Below are 24,970 nucleotides of genomic sequence, written 5' to 3'. Positions count from 1 at the left end.
CACTCAGAGAAGGGGCACACAAAGGGAGAAAGGAGAGTTCTCCATACCTTCATCTCCTCCTCCATCTCGGACATTTTCCGCTCCAAGGCTCTCCTCTCCTGTTTAGAAACAACGAGACTGTTGAACATCTACTGGGCTTAGAAGGGAGTCAAAATGCTGCCTTCCAGCTGCCACGTGATCAGCAGCGTCATGTCTCAGGCAAACGTCAGGCAGGAGACTAAGCACTGTCTGATCCGTGGATGAAACTACTTCACTGAGAGAAATCACACGATCTAAATCTCCCATCAGACGATTAGAAGATATACAAATGGTAGAACCAGGGTACTCGGGGCTATTCTGTGGAAGCTGAAGATTTTGTGGAATTTCAAATGACTGCAAGTGACCAAGACCCTTGCTCTCTAACAACATAAAGTCATCATTATTTTCAGCAACTCTCCCCTCAAATTCCTAAGAAACTGCTTCTACCATGATGGGGAGCAGATGGTGAGTGGGGAAGTAGCCATCATTGTCTATGAAGAAATAGCACCCCTCCCCCTAACCCATTTCTTTCCCAGCAACTGACTCCTGATTTAGCTTCAACTTGATGAAGATTCCTTGATTAGATGAGATAGCAAGGAGGTTTTGTTACAGGCCAAGGAAATAAAATATAAAACTTTGCTGCTTTCCAAATTAAACAGGAGAGATGGGAACATATTATACCCTTAGGGTCACGTCACAGCTAGGGTTCATCAATAAATCTGAGTTTTCCCAATCCAAGAATGTCAAATACTAGAAAAATATTCTGAATGCAGTCGGGAGGAGGTCAGCAATTGAACCAGAACCCCCCCACCCCCACCCTCAGAGAATGTAAAAGATTCTGCCAGCTCATATTTCAAGTTATAAAACCTAAATCAATGGCAGAGGGTCCTGCTGAAACTTCCTTTCTGTTCAAGGCGATGGGAAGGGTAAAGAGACCTTGGTCCTGGGTGTGTACATGTGTGCTGATTTACAGTAAACCAAAATACACTGTAGGGGTGTGTGTGTGTGTGTGTGTGTGTGTGTGTGTGTGTATGTGTGTCCAGTCCTGTCTATATGCCAAACCAATGCATGAAATGACCTTCCGAGGACCCTTCCCACTCCAAGACTCTAATACGTGAAAAGTACTGACCCTCTGAAGAAGCCAAAAGGACTAGCAATCAAATTGCTGTCCAGAGTCACACAAAAAGAATTTATTATCAAGCTGGGAATGGAATGTGGCAGAACTCCCGCCTTCTTAAGATGAACTTTTTCCACTGGCATGAACAACAAAGTCAGAGAAACTGAGATGAAACAGAGGGGAGAGAAACACACACGTACCCGTTTCTCCATCTCCAGCATCGACGATCGGTCAGAGGTCTTTTCTTGTTTCTGCTAGTGCAAATTGAAGAGAAACAGTGGTCACTTAGGTTGTCTCAGGGTCACTAGGAAGCCCAGTCTGGTTCGGCTTCACCACTGGACATCCAGAAATAGATGTCAGGGCTTTGGGCTCTCACTGTGACTGAGGCCCCTAGTAAACAGATTCTGGTAGATCTCTAAGCCTAACGTTATCGCCTCTCTGAAGTTTACGGGATTCCCACTGGGGAGCAGAAAGCAGCAGTAGTGTTCCTTGAAACTTAACACTGCCACAAATGCAAAGACATTACCAAAATACACACACAAACACTTGCTAGGTTTTCAACACAACTATCTTCTTAAACCTCACCACCCTCTCCCTTCTTCTTTTCTGTGAGTCATCTCACGACCCAGGGGAAATGAAAAGTGGCTTTTCTTCTTTGAAAGCTAGAGACTCATGAGCTTGAGTGTCTAAGCCCTATGGCACTCTTCTTCTTCCTTTTTTTTTTTTTTTTTAATATTTATTTATTTTTGAGAGACAGCAAGCACAAGTGGGGGAAGAGGGGGAGAGAGAGAGAGATAGAGAGAGAGAGAGAGGGAGGGAGGGAGGGAGACACAGAATCTGAAGCAGGCTCCAGGCTCCGAGCTGTCAGTGTACAGCCTGATGCAGGGCTTGAAGCCACGAACTATGACATCATGACCTGAGCCAAAGTCGGATGGATGGAGGTTTAACCGACTGAGCCACCCAGGAGGCCCTCGCATGGCACTCTTCTAAGCAATGCCTTTGCACTCTATTCTTTCTGCTTTGGGCACTGAGGCTGTTTTTCTTTTAAAGTCGTGGTTTTCATGTGTGGGTGGGCCTCCAGGGCTTCCAAGGAGCCCACTCATGGATCCGCCCTGCTTTGAACTCCACAGTTGCACTCTTATCTGTTTTGTATATTGAGCTTCCAGGTAAGGTAAGATTTTATCTGAACAAAAGATTAGAACATCTTATTGTTATTATTATTTCAGAATGTCTTTGACTGTCATTATAAATTTTACAGAAGTGCTAAAAGATTTAGCCACCATAGCTAAACAGTAGAATAACTTCAGGTAGTGAGTGACTCTTAAACGAGGAATGGAAATGAACCCTTACGTTCCTTTTGGCCTTAGCATTATAAGATTTCCTATAATTAAGAAACACAGGTGATTATTTTTATTTTGTCTAGTACCATGCACAGACAACATTCAACAAATATAGAAAGTATGCTGGTCTTCTTGCAGAAACTTCTTAGTAACTTTCAAAATACTAAGGAGTAGCTAGAACTAACAGTAAAACTCTTGCTTCCTGGCTCCTGTCCTGGGCTTTCACCTTCTGTTCTGAAGGTCATGGCCGTCTGCCTTGACACTGAATCTACTATGAAGCGGAAGGAAAAGCAAAAAGGCAAAAGTAGATGCTGGAGCTCGTTTATATCCTCGTCAGCCTGTGAAGCACAGAAGCCGTACTGATTTCACTATTTCATTTAGTCCACTTCTACAAAGAACTAGGTTTTTTTTGTTTTTTTAAATCTCAACCCCCTTAGAGTTAGGGTGGAACTTTTATGTAAAACGTCATGTGTGTCCATGTGGTAACTGTCTCCCTACAATGTGCGAGGCTGACAGGCCCTCCTCCTCTCTGTCCTGCCAAACGGCTCCATTTGTGGTAAACAGCAGAGACCTGGTTTGCAGCACCATTATTTCTTCCAAATTTCAATAACTTGTATTTGGCAAAACTAAGTATATTCTGACACACCCAGCAAAGCAGTTGGCTAGAAAGTAAATCGTTTTCCCCAGTGACTGGAAGGGCTGGTTTTATTTTCAGTGTCCTCTGTGCAAGTCAGTGTCAGCAGCTTGTTAGACTGCTCACTGCTCTGAAGCGCAAGCTGGTGGAAAAGCCAAGAACCCCTAAAGGTCAAGAAATGTGCTGTCAGAAGAGGGCTTCTGGACAGAGTGGGGAGCCGGTGACAGTGGGTCCTCCCGTGGTTCCTCACATGACTGTTCCCCAGTTTTCTGTAAAATAGCCCCAGTAATTCCTGATCAGAAGCAGCATACAATCTGTATTAATTAATCATTGCTAATTGGTGGCACTCTTCAGAGTAAGTCAGTCCTAGGAATCTTCTGAGGGTGTACAGTGAATGAGACGTTTTGCCTGGCTCAGTAATGTTGGGGTCAAAATACACCCTTGAGGTTTATTTAGTTCTGTCCCCCTGCCTCGTGTGCGTGTGTGTGTTTCCTTTTGGATGGAGACCCACTTTTCTTGTCCTACTAAACCACTTTATGCCCAGCTGTCATCTGTGCTGCAGTTGGTCTTACAAATCCCCAGCACAAGAGGCACGCTCAGCTATTATAACCAGGCAGAGGGGGTGCCTCTTCCAAACTGACAGGTGGCTCACAGGCCAGGCCATTCGTTGTGCACCTGACCAAACCCTTCTCTGGAAAATGTGGGTGTCGTGGCTGTCCTTTGAAATTCCATGCAGTTCCGTGATGCTGGCTTCCAAGTGCTGGCTCGTCCCGCTCCAGAGGAATTGCAACAAGATGTTCAGAGGGCACTGAACCACCCCTGCCCCCACACCCTATGTATCCAGTACTGTACAATCCTAGCGTTTTAGTCTTTGCTTTTGGATTATATCAGAACTATGAGCCATCTCTGGTTTTCATTTATGCTTTCCCAGTAAAGAGTCGGTTTTTACCTCAGTTCAGCTTTCAAAATTCCTAGTCCTGGGCATTCCAGGAGGGCAATAACTCAATAGGTTTCCTGTTAACTCAGCAATAACCCAAGATAGCACTTGTTTCAGCTTTCAGCTGCGGCGTCTGCCACACTGTTGATGAGGTTATTGCCTCCAGTGCCCTCCAGAGTGTCACCTAATTAAATCAGGCCTGGCAGTAAAAGGAAATGGTTTATCTGGTCTGTTTGCCACTAATATTCCTTATTCCTCGGCTGGAAAACACTGGTGACTCGAGGAGGTAACATATACTTTGGGACCTGGTCGCGTGTTCTAACAACACTTGTGTCCTTGATTTCTTATATGACCTACGCAAGCCACTTATTTCTCTAGGCCTAATTTGCTACCTCTCTGTACTGGGTTTAATGGTGTCTTCTTCATTCCTCTCTAGGAGGTGACTGTAGATAAACTGGACTGAAACATGATGATCAAGACAGGAGACACTGTCTAGGACTAATCTTGTGATGCTGATTGATACTTTTCTACTAAGAAATCAATCAGGAGATAGTCCATAATATTAATTATTAGCATTCAGGCCATTAGGAATTGTTAGTGCAGGAATTTTCCATTTTAAGTTAAATGCTGATTGAACCCTGAAATCAAATTAGAATCTAAGAGGCTTCTGTCTCCCTGTCTCTGAGGAGGGTCAATCTTAGTTCTGTATTACTTCCCACCTCTAGCCCCCTAGGTTACTTTGCCTCCTCATACTCACCCCTGCCTCCCAATCTTTTTCTTCTTCTTCTCCCTTACCTGGGCCATCTTCTCAAGCTTGGACTTTATATCTGCTAGCTCTAGCTGGGCCTCTTGAAGTTTTGTTTTCAGTTTTTGGTTTTCGGTTAGGGCACTCTCGTAGAGCTGAGGGGAGGGAAAGAGAATCGGGTCACCTACTAGGCACGCCTCCCAGAATTAGAACCCACTCAGTTTCATCATATGAGAAACCCCCCAAACCATCACTGTGGGGCAGATGGAGAAAATCTAGGAAACAGAATACATTCAGACAACTGGTTTCTTGCTTCATAACACTGAAGTCCCAGGTCCCGAACACAAATACAATGGCTTCAATAATGTTAGTCTCTGGGGGAAAAATAGCCATTGTGGTTCCCCATACAAAGAGAATTATTTTTTTTAGAGCTGGCCTAGCGTGTATATTGATTTCAGTCAGGTTCTGCTTAACACAACATTAACAAAACAAACATTTCTAACAAAAATGGTTTTCTCCTCTGGTATCTAAGCACTTGAAAGGGAAGGTTTTAAAGTCTGCCCTGGGTGCTAGGTACTCTTCTGCAAGAACCAAAGGAAATGAACTGTAAAGTGTTTTAAACCCCCTCCAAACCAGATTACCATGTACTATCATCAAGAAGTATTTGGTTTGGCATTCACAGGACCTCATGAAAAGCATGTGTTCGTTAATAGTACCAGAGTCTACCAAATGATTCTCTGGGGCACACAGCATGACTTTTATTTCCCCTTTCTACAATTGTCAATCTTCACTTTTTCCTACACCTCAACATATCTGATTCTAGGCATATATTTACTGCACTAAAAACAATACACGGAGTGGTCTTTGGGAAGCTGGTGGAGAGGTGGAGCAAACCGAGAACCTGAAAGGAATTAGATGCTACTGTTTGTCATGTAAACACCTTTTCTTCTGCCTCATCAGAACTACACTCATTTTTCTACATTGGGGAAAAGGTCAAAAGATCTGCATGTCGTAACCGAAGAACAGACAAGTTGACAAGGGATCCTACTTTTTTATAATCCCTGTTGGTGTCCTCTTCCGCGCGGCTGCTCAGGCTGGCGAGGCGGGCCTCCCGTGCCTCCCGTCGGGCTCTTGCTGAAGCCCGGTCACGGTCACCGTAAGAATCGCTGCTGGTAGGGTTGCTACCTCCTGATTCCAACCTGTGGGAGACACGTTAAAGGTAAACATTGGTTTTGAGAACAAAGAAATAGGATGAAGATAATGCTTAAGGGTAGTTTAACACCCTTTCTAAGAAGCACTTGAATGCTCTGGCTGGAAACAACGCATGTTCCTTCCCTGAACCTCCCTCCTGTTCTCGGACTTCGGGGCTAAGCTGCGACAGCTTGGAGGAGGCTGTCATTTGCCAAGAATGGAGCTTACTTGAAAAGTCGGTGGTTTGGACCCATGTGCTGGCTTAAATCTTAGAGCTTTTCAAATTAGTTTAGGGTTGAATGGCTTTCCTCAAGAGTGAGTTTTTAAAAGCAGAAGTTTCTTGGATCTCAATGGCTCTTAGAAAATGATTCCAATGAACTTTCAATGAGTCAGAAACATATGGCCCCGGAGTTCTGAGCTGGAGGGTGGATGGGGGAGGAACGGAAACGAGGGCATGGTACGTACATTTTGTGAGGTGCACTGCAGGTTTCTTGGAATCTCAAGCATTTCAGGGTACCACCACCGTGCCCAAACAGCTGTTTTCTACCCTCCATTCTATATTCCACATTGAGACTGGTGGGCTATGATGAGGATTTCTACATCTTGCAGCAACTGAGCTCTGAGAGTGGATGGTAGTTCATTTTCCGTAGTGGTAAGTGCATGAAGGGCAGGGTCTGTCAGCCGATTATCCATTTAAGTGCACAACTATCATCCTGATTCTTCGCACTGGCTTACGTTTTTCTCAGACTCTGTTCTTGCCAAATGAAAATGTGGCACACAAGACCGCTATGTACAAACCAGCCCTGGAGAGCTCTACATCCCCAAACCGGGACGGTCTGAACAGTCACGGCTGGGGAACTTCCATCTGAGGTCTCTGTCCTGTGGTAGCTATTGCCAAAGTTGGGGCTGGGGGAGCTGAAATAAGTATTAAAAGAAGTAGACGAGCAATAAGGAGGACACAGGGGGGAGAGGCAAAGCTCCTAATGACATTAACGATCGCTTTGTCTTACAGAGATGGTAAGCCCTACACCATTCTTCACAACTTTGTTTCTTCTTATGCTTCATTAAAAAAAAAATGTAAATAGAAACCTCCTTACTGACTTTTCTGATTATAAAAGCAATACATGCTTGCAGAAAAATTTAAGTAGTACCAAAGTATCTAACATAGGAAGTGAAAGTCACTCCATAATCCTGCCTAAGAAATAACCCACTATTAACAGTTTACTTCGTATCCGTGCAAAAGGTTAAACACATAAATATGTTACAATATATATTGCTGTAAATAAAATCACATAATACATACAGTTGTCTAACTTTCTTTCTCCTCCCTACACTGATCACTATTCCTGGAGGCATCTTACTGTGTGAGTAAACATACATCTGCCTCATTAAAAACAAAATGACTGCACAGTCTTCCACTGTACGGCTGTATGATCATTTAATTCTCTACTGATAGACACCTAGATTATTTTGATGATGCTGCAGTGAGAAGACTGGTCTATAAATCTTAGTGCATTTGTCCATTTATTTTCTTTGGATAAAATTTTAGAAGTGAAACTCTTTAATCAAGGGGTAAGTATATTTTCCCACTTTTTATTTCTGTTTATGGCACCTTTTACTAGCAGAGATTTTAAATTTCATGTAACTAAATTTGACAATTTTTACCTGCCTGGGAGTGTCTCTCCTATATAAAGATTATTCTCTTCTACTGTTTTTGTAGTAAAATCTTTGTCTCTTAAAAACTGTAATCCATCTGGAATCTGGTTTTGTTTTTGTTTATTTGGTATGGCTTCAGGGAAGGATCTACTTTCCCAAACAGAGAGTCAATTGTCCCAATGATTACTTATTAGATAACTCTTCCCCTGCTGAACTGGAAAATCACCTGATGCACAATGACTCTGGGGGGGCTACCTGCTGTGTTCCATTAATATCTTTGTTTATTCTTGAACTAGTACCTCACTGTCTTAATCATTATTTTTATAGCACATGTTGAGGTCTGTAGGGAAGTCTCTTTTCATGAATGGCCATTATAATGTACCAGAATTCACAAAAAAAATTAACTATAGCAAAATACTATTCTGCACCAATTTTACAAAACTAATTTTCTGCTAGGTTAGATGTAAATTATTTATCTTCAGCTGGTGCCTGGTGAGAGGGTAAGCAGGAGCAGAATGCATGCAAGCTGATACATTTTGAAATACACTATTAAGGTAGAACCAGCTCAATTATCAAACAAATCAAGACTCATTTGCTCTACGCTATCCCATAAATACACCTTCTCTCAGTCTCTTCTTAATTTCTCTATCAGAGGAGCAGTGGAAAAAGAGAGATTCATACTTTTGGCTCTACAGTCTTTATTATTTTTCATTTTGTTTTTCAGGAAGATGAGTTTTGTACCCTTAGATGCTAGGTGAAAAATTACAGAGGATCATGCCTCAAACTCTGATAGGCTTCCTTAAGATTTCAGCAATTGCAAAACTGCTCTTTAGTTCATTCAATAAATTATTACTGAGCACCATCTAGGTACAAGGAATTGTGTTAGAGCCACTATTAAATGACAGTATCTAATAATCTCAATTCAGGCATCTCCCCTGCAAGCACCATGAACTACCAGATTAGGTTAATGGCCTCTTCTCTCTGTTCCTAATACCTGTCCATACTTCTATCTTGGCCCTCATGGAAGGTGAGGATAGCATTTTATTCATGTTGTTACCCCCACACAGGGCCTGGTAGGTGCTTTAGGAAAATTAACATAGTGGAAATATACAAAATGAAGTGGAAGTAGGAGAATATGAAGGAGGAGGTGAGTTGAAAAGGCACTGCATTAACTTAGGCAGGAAATAATAAAAGTATGAACAACTTTGGTGGCTGAGGAAATGAAAAGGAAGGAAAGGATGTGAGAAATACAACTACACTATATAAAGCTAAGTTTAATTAGACATGCACTTCTCACAAGTATTAAGCATGCATATAAAATAGGGAAAGGTCTTACCTAGAAAGTCTTTCATGCTAGAGAAAGGAAGAGACAAAACAAAAATAAAACCAGCATTAGAAAGGGACTGATAATTATTATTTCCATTTATAAATGCACTTTTCAAATCAGACGTCTCAACTTCACAGTTGCAGATAGGGGTGCAATTTAAGAAAAGCAATTCAACTGACTGCACAAAAGGCTACTTAGCTCACTAGATTTGAGACTTTGGGGGAGAGCATCTTTTTTAACTGGAAGTCAGCAAACTGTCAACTGACCAAAAACTACACTGTCTACCCCTATCCACCACATGACCAGCATCCTTGTGTTCTAGGAGGGACCAATTTTCTATATGGCATTTAACCTCTCTGGATATCAATATCCATTCTGTTAACTTCCTTCAGTTCACCAACCTCCAACCCTGCCCTGAGTGAATACTGCAGTCTAGAAATATTAAAACTCAGGACAGTTCCTGGCTTTATCCTACATCTCTAGTTAAAGAAGACGAGTGAGAGGGTGCAGGGAGGGGGAAATCCCATCCTAGTCCCTAGGATGTTGGTTAAAAATTGAAAAGAATAAGAGAGTACTCTGAAGTCTCAGAAGAAAGGAATTTTATAGATGCAAACTCTCAGCTTGGTTATCTATCTACGGTCACTGTAAATAACAAGAAATGGTTATGTTGATATGTTACATTTTTAAAAATCATAGATGACTGTGACACTCGTTTCCACTTTTTTTTTTTTTTTGAGGAACTCAGGCAAATAAAAACTCAGTTGATTTGAATATATTTACTTATTTCCTCTTTGGAGGTACGGAGGAACAACCAAGTCCTCAAGCACACACAAAAGAAGGAAGAAGAGAAACAAGGGCCCGATAATCTATAAAATGAATAATAAATCCTTCAACTACTGAGGAGCTACTCCAAGACACTGCTTTGCTGAAGCGCTAAAGTCCCTGGAAACCACTGGTTTGTCAACCAACACAGCATGACAGTGCAATATGCCACCCCCAAAGCTGTCCAGAAGTGTGGTGCAACAGCACATCTGACTAAAGAGGGACCAAACAGGTAAGCTTGCTGAAAGGTGGAATTCTCTCTCTAAGTCAGAGGTTGTATTCACCAGAATTCTTTCATGTACTTTTTAAAAATGTGCACATCTCAACCTCAATCCTAGAGATTCTCTTTCTGTAGGTCTAGAGTAGGGCCTGCATACACATATTTATTAAAAAGTCCCCCAGGTGATTCTGTTGTACAGCCCTAGTCAAGCACCATTGTACTAAATAAAGGCTTTTTAACGTGAGGATGTGCCCCATTTGAGCTGGGGAAGCCAGTAAGAAAAGTATATGGTGTCTCTTTAACGTTCTCATGCACTTGGAGTTGAGTATACGAAAACTTGCAAATCTGGAATTCAGGAATTTCCCTGTCTCATATTTATAGCTAAGCTTCAGTGAGAGTCATATGCATATCCTGCACTATCAATTGCTAACTTATCAACACTAACTAAGGTTTTTTTCTCTTACCTGAAGCCTATTTTCAAAAAAGAAATGAAATTTTAATCCCCTCCCAAGAATTACTTAATGGATAAAAATTCTTCAAGTATGCCCAAGTAAAACTGAAATGCTGGACTGTTGGCTATGCCCACTCACCAGCTTAGTGATAAGATCCAGCCTTTAAGGCATCTGGGTGAATTTGAATTCACATTGCAGGAAAACTGTAAATTGTGACATGCCAAAGATTCATGAATTAAGAATGGACTCCACATGAGCAATGTTAAGGGTCTATTGAATTTAAGAACTCACTGCATGCAGGGGTGCCTGGGTGGCTCAGTGGGTTAAGCATCTGACTCCTGGTTTTGGCTCAGGCCATGATCTCACAGCTTCATGGGTTCAAGCCCCATGTCGGGCTTTGCACTGGCAGCTTGGAGCCTGCTTGGGATTCTATCTCTCTCCCCCCTCTCTGCCCCTCCACCACTCATGCTGTCTCTGTCTCTCTCAAAATAAATCAATAAACTTAAAAAAAAGAACCCACTGTGTGCAGAGCCCTGTAGAAGAGGCACCAAGGAAGAATAAACAGAATCAGCTGCATGACAGAGTCAGGAGAGCACCATGAACGTAATAAACACGCTCGTCTGAAGCAATGTAGGGAAAACATGTGAGTAAGTGCTAAGGAGGTAACAGTGGTAACCAGTGGGATCCAGCTACAAAGGCTTCCAAAAAGTCACGAATTTTAAGATAAGGTTACAGAAATACAAACACGTACATACACACGTTTTAAAAAAACATGTTGTTATGGGCGGGGGGGGGGAGGGGGTTCCTTATCTGTGATCCATGCACTTATTCCCAGTTACATCCTCAGGGCCTACAGTGCAAGAACATGATAGGTGCTCAGTAAAGACTCACTGAACTAAACTGCTAATGCTTCTGGGAAGAAGCGTGATATCGTTGGCTGCACCTGAGTTCTAATTGTTGCTCTGACATCTTACTATGTGACCTTGAGCAAGTTACCACTTACTCTTACAGTAAGAACTAAATGTGATGGTTATAAAAGGCAGCGCGTTCTTAAAATGTCAGCTTCCTCTCCTGCCCTCCCTCCCCTCCCCACCCCATTCCCTTTTTGGTTGTAAAAATACTATATTGGCTGCTGGGTTAGAGTAGCAAGTTAACTTAGGACCTTTGATGCAGGGAATTGTGCTCACAACCAAATGAAACAATTTAGGAGACCATTTACTTCCTCTTGCTGCTTCTAGGCAGAACTGCCTCTTTCAAACTTCATTATCCATATGGGAGAATAAATATTAATTTTTTTTTTCCTTGGGAGAACCATTTGTGTCAGTTTCTCCAAAGACATTTCACACCATCTCTCAGGTATGGAAAGAGACCTATTTACAATCCAACTGCTCTGCCTTGTGCCATCTTTTGCTTCTTCCTACTGAAATATAAGTCTATCTTGCATGGTGTGCACTAAGGCCACCATGTGGCCTTACTGAAAAATCATGTTTATTTATTGATTTTTTTATTCCTAAAATGTGGAACTTCACTTGAAAATGTATTAGTTTCCTCTTTGCAAATATCTAATTTGTTGGGTAGGATTTTAGCTACATTTTCAGCTTTCAGTTGGCAGGCCAGCAGTGTAGACTCTGGCAGTTGCCAGCACAGTGAAGAAACAGTGTTTCTTTTCACTAAGACAAGGACATTAGGATTTTACCAGGTATCCATCTTAGCCGTGATATATATATATATATATATATATATATATATATATATATATATATATATATATATATAAAATAGCCATTTATACATATATAAATGGTTAGCATGCTAACCATTTCCACTGATTTATTCCTATAAGAAGGACATGTGATTAACCTTTTTTCATTTAGAATGGTCTGGAAGCACTATGAAGCTATTCATGTCCTGTCATCACACCCAACAAAGTTCTCAGATACGTGATGGGATGGTAGGGCTGTGTGTACCCGCATGGCCTCCACTAAGAAGGCTGATACAAAAAAATGAACACTTAAAAACAAAAAATCGGTTAGAGCTACCAAGCAGCCATCAGGTTTCTGCATGTGAAAAGGTAGACTCCACAGGGTTTTCAAGAGGCCTGGACTAATGTCTCCACAGATGACAGCATGTAGGGGAAGGTAATACGAAGGGTGCTCCAACCCGGGTGCTCCAACCTGTGCTTGTCCTACTCATTCTTGTCCCCATGGGCATGCTTGCAGGACAGGTTTCCCACAGACAGCCACTTAAGAAGTTGATGAATGACACTGGTTTCTGCCTGCGAGGAGGCAGCAAATATCACAGTCTGTGGTTTATCATTGTTTTTAAGGCAGGTTAAGATTTGTATTATCAATTGATTTTGGGGTGAACTTTAATAAACAATGTCTGGGTGATGAGTGATCCAGTAGACATGAGAGTAGACAATGTGCCTAGATCCAGATATCAGAGGAAGCAGGACTTTTTTAAAAATATTTATTCATTTTGCATAAAAATGAGGAGGAGGGGCAGAGAGAAAGGGAGAGAGAATCCCAGACAGTTAGTGAGAATCTGCACTATTAGCATGGAGCCCAATGCAGGGCTCAGTCTCACAAACCATGAGATCATGACCTGAGCCAAAATCCAAAGTTGGATACTTAACTGACTGAGCTACGTATACGCCCTGAAAGTATGACTTCTTTTCAAAAAAAAATTTATTTATTTATTTATTTATTTATTTATTTATTTATTTATGAGAGGGAGAGACAGAGTGAGCAGGGGAGGGGCAAAGAGAGAGGTAGAGAGAGAATCCAAGCAGGCTCCGCACTGTCAACATGGAGCCCAATGTCAGGCTCGAACTCACAAACCATGACATCATGACCTGAGTTGAAAACAAGAATCTGCTGCTGAACCAACTCAGCCACCCAGGGGCCCTCCAAAAGTAGGACTTCTTAATCCTTGAGCTCTCCTCACTACTTCTGATGTTCCTCCCCCACCCCCCACCAATGCTTTTACCTGACTTTTGGAGCTATCTGGAATCCTTGGGTTTTTTTAAATTGTTGTTTTCAAGGGCTACCTTAGCTATGTCCTGGGAAGGTCAACCCAACCAATTACAGGAGAATATATAAACCTCATGAATGGAGATGTGGATGCAGTAAGAGGTAGCGTATTACCATAACACAGTATCATTTCAAAGAAGGAAGATAACTGGGATTTCTAAAGACGATGGTTTTCTCATTGTAATAGAAATTAGCTCGAGTGTTCCTATAGGGCTGAAAGGCAAGCCAGCTTAAAAGTATACAGGATTTAGAGCTCAATCCCCCAGCTTCTGATAAAATGACTTAGGTTTTCAGGTCATACTTTCTCATTTTCACTGGTGGAATACCTCTAGAAATTATTGCTTTGCTTGGCTTCTTGGTATTCTAGATAATCTGGTATCTGATAAAACAACAACAACAACAACAACAACAACACTAGTTAGATTTAGGGAGAGAAAAGTTTGGGTTTCTTGGGTGAAAGGAACAGAGTTGCTGAATTGGTGGAGACTTAACTTCAATTTTCCCTCTTTATCCTGCTGTCAATCAAACTAAGCACAGTTCACTGTTACCCTGACACTGCTTCTCATTCTAAAAGGCTGACTGCCATCCCTGCAGGGAGTCTGGTGAGTGAATGGGGAGAGCGGGACACAAGATAGAGTGGGAGTTTGCCTAAGTGGTCTCAGGGGAACAGTGAGCCAGGAAGTGACATCATAAGAGGTGAGCAGAACACAGGCTAGGGAAATGAACAGTGAAGGTTCTCCCAGAGAAGATTCTAAGAAGCCAGCCTACTGGGCAGCAAATAAGGAGAGGTCCTACAACACAGGGCTCAGGGACCCCGGCCAAATCTAGGATCTTTTGGAAGCTAGGAATGTGAGTTCCTCTTACCTGTGTTCTGGCAATAGCCCTATTTTTCTCTGTAGGCTCTCTTTTAAAAACAGAACAGTTACTCTTGTTCTATTCTTTCAATAGGGTCTAAAGAGCTTATCTGTACATGATGACACCATATATTTTAGAGAAGGCATGAGTTTTCTATCCTATTTGCAGGTTAACACATACATGTGTTATGTCACAAGCTCTAGTCAGGAAGTCTTAGAAGGAACTTCTCTAAGTATTTTAGTTAAAGATTGTTGCTCTACCTTCTACTGAAGACGAATGAATGATGGCCATTAAGGCGGTATTCTTCAGTGTGTCTGAACTAGATAAAAACTGTTCACAGAAGAAATTACTTTCACAGCTTTTATGGCTCAACTGGGGGCATTAGATATTGTGAATGAGACCCTGGAGCGGAAGAGACTAAAAGTTGCTCAGAAACCAGTATGAATACAGAAAACAGAGATAAAAAAATGATTAGCTAGATAGACCATAGTTTTTAAAAAATGCTCTAAAACCAAGAAGCAGGCTCTCTCCTTTCATGCCTCATGAAATTCTCCCACAGTAATCTCATTGGTTGGGACCTGTTTCTAATAAAAGAACAGAGTGAAGATCGCCAATAATTCAGATGGCAATCCTGGAAAGGGACAGGAACCAGGCCGGTTTTGATTTGTGAAATGTGTAGGGCTCTCAAAACACCAGAGACTGGCTTAGAAAAATCCCACAAAAGCTTTTAACTTGAAAGTTATCGGGAGTTCAGGAAGGCACATAATTAAAACCAAACTCCTTTGACCAAGTTTAAAATAAAATTGTGGCTCTGGAAAGCTGGGCCCAAGGGAAAGGAATGAGACCAAGTCACATGTCCACTGCCAAGACTGAAACGGGTTTAACTTATGTTCTTTTGGAGTTAGGGCCTGACCCCACAGTGATGGGAAAAAATCTCCTATTTACATTTTCCCTGAAAGGGACTAAGCAGAAAGAACATTTTATATCATGTTCTCGTGCACTAGCTGAGCCAGGGGAAACAATTTGAGCTATTCTGGGATGGCCTACAGAGAACCAGCCTTTCCCTTCGGTGTTCTCAGATTAATGACTGATGATGAACAAGTCAAGGATGCGAGTGTGGCTGCAACATGGACCTTTCAGATTTGTAGGGCTACTGCACATCTATTCATTATCTGAGCTAATTGCAAAGTAATGTAATTCTATAACTTCTTGAGTTTAAGGACCATTCTGGTTTCCTACATACGCCTAGGAGAGACACGAAGGTTTTTTTAAGCTTTCTACCTTAAGGGAAGAATATAACCTTTATAACTCAAACAGATGGGGTTCTTGAGAAACTTGAGAGTCTCCTGGTATCCAATTGTGAAAGGGATCTTTCTGAGTCTCTGTTGTTTCTGAGTCTCTATTTGGAGATCCCGCTTAATTTGGAAATATAAAAGGGGGTGGAATAAAATTTTTCAAGATTTACATACAGATGCGATAGTAGAGGTCAGTGATGGGGAGGTCTGTATCAGGTTTTATTCCTCTACATCAAAAAAACCCGAATAATTCCTTAATATCATCAAATATTTCAATTGCATTAGATTTCTATTGCTGCTGTGACAAATATAATAAATACAGTGGCTCAAAACATCTGTTTATTGTCTCACAGGTTTTGTAGGTCAGAAGTCCAGCACTGCTCTACTGGGGAACCCTGCACTGCTCAGGTTCTCCCCAGACAGAAATCAAGGTGTCTGCTGGATGGATTCTGATCTGGAGGCTCTGGGGAAGAGTCTGCTTTTAAGATGGTTCAGGGTGTTGGCAGAATCCTGTTTCTTGTGGCTGTAGGTCTTAGATCTCCGCTTCCTTGCTGGCTGTCAGCGGGTGGCTGCTCACTGCTCCTAGAGGGGCCCACATTCCTTCCCACGTGGTCCCTTCCGTCTTCAGGCCAACAGCGGCACACTGAGTCCTTTCCACACTTCACATTTCCCTGGCTTCCCCTTCTGTCATCAACCAAGAAAGCTCTCTGCTTTTAAGGGGTCATGTGATTAGATCAGGCCCACCTAGAACATATCTCCCTGTCTTTAGGTCGATTGTGCCACATAACATAATCATAGGAGAACTACCTCACCATATTTATGGACTCTGGAGATTAGGCCAGGACACTGCTGGGGAGTCATTTTAGAACTCCAACTACCACAAGGATCCCCTTTAAAAAAAAAACATGGTTTTATAGTTTATAACTTCTTCAAAGTAAGAAATGTCGAGTATATGGCCAATTAACTACAGCTGGGTGATCATATGCATTCACAGTTAGAATAATGCTGAAAGCACAGACTTATGCTGGAGAAAAGTGTGCATCTGTGTATGCAGCTGTGTGTTAGAGTATACTTCCAAGCAAAATTTAGCTTTTAAAAATATTAAATTACATATAACTTTATCATATTATGCTCCTCGATTTATCTTTCCCAATTACTTAATACATAGGGAACAAAACGAACAAGAAATACAGTACTTAACATTCAGTTTATATCATAAATATCTCTGAAAAATATTATTGCCCGACTGTGACTATCCAATGTAATCTTGCATGTAGAATTGAGATGATGTAATGCCACCTCATGTTACTCTAGTACACCTCACTTTGTTTCAAAAGATAAATCATTGTTTACTAAATTATAGAAATAGACATCTTTGTTAAATCTATAGATCACGCTACCTAAATATTATTGGAATTTTACAGTTCTTAGTATCTTTCTTTTTATTTAGTTTTGAGAGAGAAAGAGAGAGCATGCACACATATGCATGTACAGCAGAGGAGTGGCAGAGGGACACAGGGAGAGAGAAAATCCTAAGCACGCTCCACTCTGGAAGAGTGGAGACCAACATGGGGCTCAATTGCATGAACCATGAGATCATGACCTGCACTGAAATCAAGAGTCAGATGCTTAACTGACTGAACCACCCAGGTGCTCCTGTAGTTCTGCTTTTGTGCAGGCCTATACCTTTTCTTTGTCGATATTCCTAGCTATTGAAGAATTTCTAGATTTTTTGGAACTCACATATCACACTTATTATGGAAGGAAATTTATGAATATACTAAGGCCTCTCTAAAATATTCAGGGCAAACCATCTTTATTTTTATTTATTTTTTTTTTTCAACGTTTATTTATTTTTGGGACAGAGAGAGACAGAGCATGAACGGGGGAGGGGCAGAGAGAGAGGGAGACACAGAATCGGAAACAGGCTCCAGGCTCCGAGCCATCAGCCCAGAGCCTGACGCGGGGCTCGAACTCACGGACCGCGAGATCGTGACCTGGCTGAAGTCGGACGCTTAACCGACTGCGCCACCCAGGCGCCCCTAAGCCATCTTATATTTAAGATAATTCATAAACTGTTATGATCCAAGAATATGTCTGAAGGCTCAGGCCCCTTCTCTATCTAGCCTTTCACATGCTGCACACCACATATGATGAAAATGAGAATGAGTAGCTCTAAAACTTGTGACTCTAGCACGTGGGCCACATGTCTCACATTTAACACATATTTTTCCTTTCCCCATAGCTCAAGTTTTAGGTCCGTACTGCTGAGCACAGCCACCTGAAACTACGGCAGCCCATGAAATACGTTCAGATGATTTTTAAAAACCAGGCTTAGAGAACACATGAGAAGAGATGCCTGATCATCCCCCCCACCCCCCGCCAATATTGTTAGTATTGCATGTAATAAGTCATAAATTTAGAAGCCTCTAAGTCAGTTTCCAGCTCTCAGCCTACTCCTCTGTTAAAGTTCTTCAACAGATGCTGTTACTGACCACCACTACACCTCTTTTGGGCATTAAGGTTTCCATTCCCAAAGCCTGGGAAGAGATGGATTTTTTTTTTTTTTTTTTTACACGGTATATATCGTTGTGTAGCGGCCTGTTTAGGTAGCAGTTATTTTAAATTTGGTGAATCAAAACCTTTGCAAAGGGGTTAGTGAGGCTCTCCAGACCTCACATTTCAAAAGGAAATAAATACTTGGGAAACTAAATAACAATAAGGCAAAACTTTTTACTTCTAAGTAGGTCCCACACAAGGTCAGGGACTTTCTTCGTTCTTAGCCTTTTCTCTTTCTGTCCCCACAGAAGCTCAATTTTAACTCACATACTTTAGAGCTATAGATACATGAGCAAATTGAAATAAACAGATACCTGAATTGTCTTGGGAAGACCTATGGTTGGCCTTCATTGCAGAAATGGGGATTTCTAGTATGTGTCCTCTGACTCCTTTCCAAGTGGCCAAATGGGGTAGGAACAGAGAGATCAAATGTTAATTAGGCAGTAGTGTTCATTCCTTATATTTATATTAAGTGTCTTTGTGTGCCCAGCTCTGTGAGCGATACTTAGAGGAATAATATGGATATTTGCAAGGGCGTCTGGATGGCCCAGTTGGCTAAGCAACCAATTTTTGTTTCAGCTTAGGTCTTGATCTCATGGTTCCTGAGATCAAGCCCTACATCATGCTCCACGCTGAAAGAGTGGAGCCTACTTGGGATTCTCTCTCTCTCTCCCTCTCTCTCTGCCCCTCCCTTGCTTGCATTCTCTAAACAAACAACTAAGTAGACTTAAAAAAAATTTAAAAATGGGTATCTGCAGAATCTAAGACATGGCTCTCTGATCTCAAAGAGCCTTCTTTGAGGAGGAAAGATAAGTATATCCATAAAACAATGAGAGTGATGCAAGAAAGCGATCCAACACTAGACTTTCTGCTACATATGGAAAATAAAAAAGTAGGCAGAAAAGAGAGAAACCAGTCCTGACTAGAAATATTCAGCAAGCCTTCGTGAAAAGAACAGGCCTAACGAGGTGGTCATGAAGACAGACACTATCATGAGTGATTTATAAGATGGGACCTTGTTAGGGTCACAATTATCGCAAAGTGCTACTGGAAGCTCTAGAAGATAAAGAACTGAAGCTTTTCTTGATTCTGCCACTAAATTTGACATTTTATACCCCTCATATGGATTTTAGGTCTTCAGGTGCATAAGATTCTTTGGATTTATGGGGCTAAATTTTGCTCCCAGAACAAAACAAGTATTTTACAATGAAGAAATTTGGGAGAGGGGATGTATTTGCAATTTGTTTGATTTTTGGCAGGAGAAGGGTCCCTCAGATAAGGAAAACTTCAGTAATTCAGGCTCTTCAAATTCAGGACTTGTTATAATTTAACAAGTCCTGAATTCAAGCATATTTTTGTGCCATCTGTTTAAAAATTACTTTAAAAGCAAATTAATAGCATAAACAAAATAAGAGAAATGACTTCACTTAAAAGGATCTACTTTTGAGCACTGATACGTGGCCTTAGAGTAACTACTTATGCACAGTTAATACACTCACTAAAAATTCTAGACTATAACCCTTTAAGGGTATAGATCTTTGCTCCTTAGCAACAGTTTTATCATAAACACTTAAAAATAATAAACTTATACTTATTTTGAGGCGATGCAAAATTCTTACTTTTTACTAATTTATATTTGTTTCTTCCTAAATTATGCTGTGAAGTTTTTCCTCCTTTAAATAAAGTTTAATGGTCACAATCTCTCTTTTTGAAATAGATTCAGTAGTCAGGGATTGTAACAATAATTCAGGAGCTATTTAATGGAGACATGGTAGTTTTATTGGATTGGCTACACAGCTTACTGGTTAAACGCTCCAGCACAATTATATTCATTATTTAACTTCTCCCTGCCTCAGTGCCTTCATCAGTAAAGTGGTGGAAACGGTACCCAGTGTTTAATGTTATCAAAAACACTAAATGAGACAATACGCGTAAGGGCTTGACACTGTGCCTGGCATATAGTAAATGTTCTATAAATATTTAGCTATTGATATTCCTACGGTTTTCTCTGTTTTTCCATTCTCTCTCATTCCTCTTTGGTCTTTTGGCTCTGCCAATGCTTGTTGGCTGCAAGAGTAATAAGCTCGAATAAATTCCTTGGCACTCAAGCAAAGGGTTTTGATTATTTGTAGATTTTGATTATCCAGGCTAATTCCTACTTACCCTTTTTCACCTACAGACATTTAAGGTCATTATTTTACTGTCTGGATAGTTACACTCTCTCCCAGATAACCAACCACGTGAAGTCAATAAACGCAAAAGTGTAACAACTCCTGTATGAAAATGTTGCTTTCATAATGAACTATACAGAGGTTAAAGTCCAGACATACTCTCAGTATCTTTATCTAATCATTGAACTGGTAGAACCCCCTGCATTGTGTAACCAAAGACTGTTGTGCTGAGAAAACCCCTGGTTGTGGATAACTGCTATTCACTGCGTAACAGGTTGAGAACAGAAACAAAAAGGGGCTGAAAAAGAATAAAAGGCAGATGAAAGCCAACTCTAGTTGCTTCCCTTGGGTCTTCTGATGATAATTGGTTGTCCGCTCACACAAATATTATGAGATTGAGAAAGAGAAGTAAAAAAACACTGCTGATTAAATTGGGAACTTTTTCAAATTTGAAAAACCACCCCAGGTCACATAGCTGATTATGCACTGAAAACAAAACTAGAACCCTAAACTCTTAACTGACCCTAAACTGATCTAAATTTCTGGGTTCTGGGGCGCCTGGGTGGCGCAGTCGGTTAAGCGTCCGACTTCAGCCAGGTCACGATCTCGCGGTCCGTGAGTTCGAGCCCCGCGTCAGGCTCTGGGCTGATGGCTCGGAGCCTGGAGCCTGTTTCCGATTCTGTGTCTCCCTCTCTCTCTGCCCCTCCCCCGTTCATGCTCTGTCTCTCTCTGTCCCAAAAATAAATAAACGTTGAAAAAAAAAATTAAAAAAAAAATAAATTTCTGGGTTCTTTGGGAACTAAAGAAATAAACAAACAATATATAAACATTATACATACATACATATATATATACACGCACACAAACAATATTATTATATAAACAATATATATAAAATATATATAATATATAAACAATATATATAAATAAAGAACCAAACAAACAATATATAATACCTGCTTTCCCGATGTGACTCCAGCGATAACCGAATAGGAAAAACCATGGGAAGCCACACACCTCTATCTGCTTGTTGCTACTACCTACACCGCCAGCCCCAAGGTATTATCCTCAGCTTTTTCCTTATGCTACATCTACTTCTTAGACAAGCTCACCACTCCCATGGCTTAATCATAAATATCAATGTTTTCAGCCCATAATATTCTCCTGAGGGTTAGACCAATAACTTCCTAGATATCACTATCTAAATGTTCCAAAGTACCTCTAACTCAACATATCCAAAAGTGAAATCATTTCTCCACCTCACACCTTTTTTTCCCTCCCGCATATGCCAACTAAGTTTTGTCATGCCATCTTCTAAAGAGTCATCTAAACCAGAGACCTGGGAGTCATCCTTGATTCTGCCTCTCCAGGCTCATCCTTACCCCCATTTTATTAATCCCCAACTCTTGTCAGTTTTGCCTTCTAAACAGCTGAATGCTTCTCTGTACTGCCTGAAGAATGTCTCTGTTCAGGACCTTATCATTTCTCAACCTGGAGTACAGCATTTGGGGCAACTGACTTAACCCCCAGGCCCTGCCTCTATAATCTAGCCTCCATAGATGCCAGAAATCTCCCTCAAATAAGCAACTGATCACAGCAATTTTAATTCAACTTTTCAATCCTTTATCTACAGGATAACTCCCCAAATCCTTAGAGCGACATACTAAGAACACATATGACATGGCCCCTGCTATGTCTCCAACTTCATTTCCTATTATACTCCTAAATATATCTTTTGTTCTAGCCACATTGATCTGCAGCTCAAAATAATTCTATACTTTCTCATATATTTTTTCTACTTTTGTAATGCAATTTCCTTCTTTTTTAACCACCAAGCCTCTACTGTTCTTTAAACATCAGCTTAATGTATTTACCACTTGATTGACCTCCTAAAACAAAAACACCCTGTACTTAATTTTTGTTTTTATCTCCCCAATTAGACTGTCAATTTCTTGAAGGTAGGGACTATAAATTTCATTTCTGAATCCCAGTGTCCAGTATACAGCCTATTGCATAGCAGATGCTCATGAAATGTTAATTGTGGGATGATTCAAAATAAAGTAGCTGGCCTTGATAAACATTTATCATGGAACAAGAAGACTGGAGGACCAAGGGTAGAACAGGGTTTGCATCTCTGTGTTGTCACCTGGAAATTCCAGGAAAGGAACCAATACCTTCAAAACTCCCTGTCTTTCTGGTCGAGAAACCATGACTTCAGATGCCATCTCATCCAGCTTTATGTAGAACATGGGTTAACTACTCTACTGTTTATCCAAGATTCCAGATAGGGAAACTGCTTCTGTTTTTATGGGTTCTACCACTCTTGCATAGAAGATTCCTTGGTTACAGAATTACTGCTTTGATTTTTCTTGAGTGGAATTTAAAAAAAAGGAAAAAAAAGAAATGAAACAGATACACTAGTGGTTTTAATGAGAAAGAGAAAAAATGGTTAACAGATTGCATCCTTAATAGCCTTATTCACCCAGACAAACGTTTCTCATTCTATGACAATGGATTATAAAGTAAAGTTAAAAATGAATTCTGGATTGGTAGTACCCAGATGCAGTATGAGAGGTAGAAAGGATAAGATAATAAATACACTAGGGGTGCCAGGGTGGCTCAGCTGGTTAAGCGGCCAACTCTTGATTTCGGCTCAGGTCACGATCTCACGGTTCATGGGTTCGAGCCCCGCATCGGGTGCTGTGCTCACAGCATGGAGCCTGCTTCAGATCCTCTGTCTACCTCTCTCTCTTTTTCAAAAATAAATAAATGTTAAAAATATTTTTTAAGAGATAATACATACACTAAAGAACTGTTTGGTGTTTGCCACAGGAGAGCAGAAAGGACATGCAAAGAATGACTATCAATGCTGACAGTCTGGAAGGCTAAGACGCAGAATGGAGCCTGTTAACCCGAGTGGCCACATAGACAAGGTCTCAGGAAAGCAGCAATCCTTCAACACTCACTTGTTTATCAAATGTTCTCTGATTAGTTTGTAGAGCTGGTTATAAAACAAGTTGGTTAGTTGTTCTTTTTATTTATATTAATGGCTGGAGTGAAAAACATTATGTAAAATCTTTGTATGATTTTCAGTTGAGATATAAATCCTGAAGGAGTAGCAATCCAGATTAAATGGGAAAATGCTACTGATTTTGTTTTATAGATACAGGTCCAATCCTATTATCGTAAATACCAACCAATTCAAGAAAATCTGTCTAATTAAAAGATTCCCAGGTTTCAGCTGATGACCTACTTATTTCAAGATGATTCAATATAATAAATATCAACTAAGCAATACAATTTGGACATTCTTTAGTATTGTTATCTTTGGATAGGCCTGTATTAAAAAATATTTTGTTAAATTAGCAAATAATTTGAGAGTATTGACCAATGATTACCTGGCTCTTGCTTTCAAGTTGATTTAAAACTGCTAAACCATCTAAATTGATTAATTTCTAAGCTAAAAGAATTTATATACTTGAGACCCAGTAATATAAACAGTAATTAAAAACCATGAGCCAGAGGGGCACCTGTGTGGCTCAGTCAGTTAAGCATCAGACTTTGGCTCAGGTCATGATTTCACAGTTTGTGGGTTCGAGCCCTGCATTGGGCTCTATGCTAACAGCTCAGAGCCTGGAACCTGCTTCTAATTCTGTGTCTCCCTCTCTCTCTGCCCCTAGCCCACTCACGCTCTCTCTCCCTAAAATAAATAAACATTTATAAAAAAATTAAGGAAAAACCCCCATGAACTAGAGGTGTCTAACATATTTACAGTTCAGAATTATTTTTTTTAATGTTGGAAAATTACATGAAAAGGAAGCTTTTCTACTAATTGTGTTAACCTGGCACATCAGGTGGTTGCTTCAGAGTATGAGAACAGAAGCTAAGCCTTCAAAATCTCGTAAATAAATACCTGGTGTGGTTCCTATTAGAAATCTGAATGAACCTGGAAGTTGTTCTGCTTTCCCTGAGCAAGAAAATCAGAGATGAGTAGATCTGTTACTCAGGGAGCTCCCCACATTTTAGAGACAAAAGAGATGTTGAACTAGAGTGAACCTAGTGTGGAAGCCAAAAGACTTGTTAAACAAAGTTATTTCACTACCCACCGTCAACAGAGACCAAAACCGCAATATTAGGAGCCTACCACTTAGAAGAGCCATTTTAGTGGAGGATGGGGGCGGGGGGGGGGGGGGGGTTGGGGATACTAAAAGAATAAATGATGGATATTTTCTTTATGGGAAAAGAGGTATGTAGTTTTAAAAACCATGTTTAACAGTGCGATTTTGTGTTCAGAGAATGAAAAATACTATTTTTGAAATACGAACCAGAGAAAGTAAACAAAATCTTAGCTGGCAAGACACATACTACCTTCCATATATAAGTGATTTTTTATCAGGGAGGATACTAGTTGTACAACCTCTAGGCAAGCATTAGATTTTTATACTATTAAAAAGGGTCCTAGGGGCACCTGAGTGGCTCAGTCGGTTAAGCGTCTGACTCTTGGTTTCGGCTCAGGTCATGATCTCATGATTTGTGAGTTTGAGCCCTGCATTGGGCTCTGCACTGACAGTGCGAAGTCTGCTTGGGATTCTCTCTCTC

General features: G+C 40.8%; 1 protein-coding gene and 1 long non-coding RNA gene across 11 annotated transcripts in view; one reads left to right on the top strand and one right to left on the bottom strand.

Annotated features, from left to right (window-relative positions):
* The window catches only part of PPP1R12B (protein phosphatase 1 regulatory subunit 12B), a 213,868-nt gene that overhangs the window by 13,223 nt on the left and 175,675 nt on the right, over positions 1-24,970 (bottom strand). For 6 of the 10 annotated variants that reach the window (XM_019821983.3, XM_019821985.3, XM_011290936.4 and 3 more), the window contains 5 exons: positions 8,975-8,991; positions 5,840-5,990; positions 4,842-4,946; positions 1,336-1,389; positions 48-98 (listed from right to left, as the gene is read on the bottom strand). In XM_019821983.3, the coding sequence (XP_019677542.2) occupies positions 48-98; positions 1,336-1,389; positions 4,842-4,946; positions 5,840-5,990; positions 8,975-8,991 (378 nt within the window). Of the gene's footprint in view, positions 1-47; positions 99-1,335; positions 1,390-4,841; positions 4,947-5,839; positions 5,991-8,974; positions 8,992-18,514; positions 18,590-24,970 lie in introns of those variants that run through there. The other 4 variants (XM_019821984.3, XM_045048676.1, XR_002739181.2 and 1 more) reach the window with 3 other exon arrangements.
* Positions 14,061-23,677, top strand: LOC109495702. Its single transcript, XR_002151316.3, has 2 exons — positions 14,061-14,340; positions 23,204-23,677. It is a non-coding gene; the product is annotated as an uncharacterized LOC109495702 (long non-coding RNA).

Source organism: Felis catus, chromosome F1 (assembly GCF_018350175.1).
Source record: "Felis catus isolate Fca126 chromosome F1, F.catus_Fca126_mat1.0, whole genome shotgun sequence".
Classification (NCBI taxonomy): Eukaryota; Metazoa; Chordata; class Mammalia; order Carnivora; family Felidae; genus Felis; species Felis catus.
This window is presented reverse-complemented; position numbering and strand designations above follow the sequence as displayed.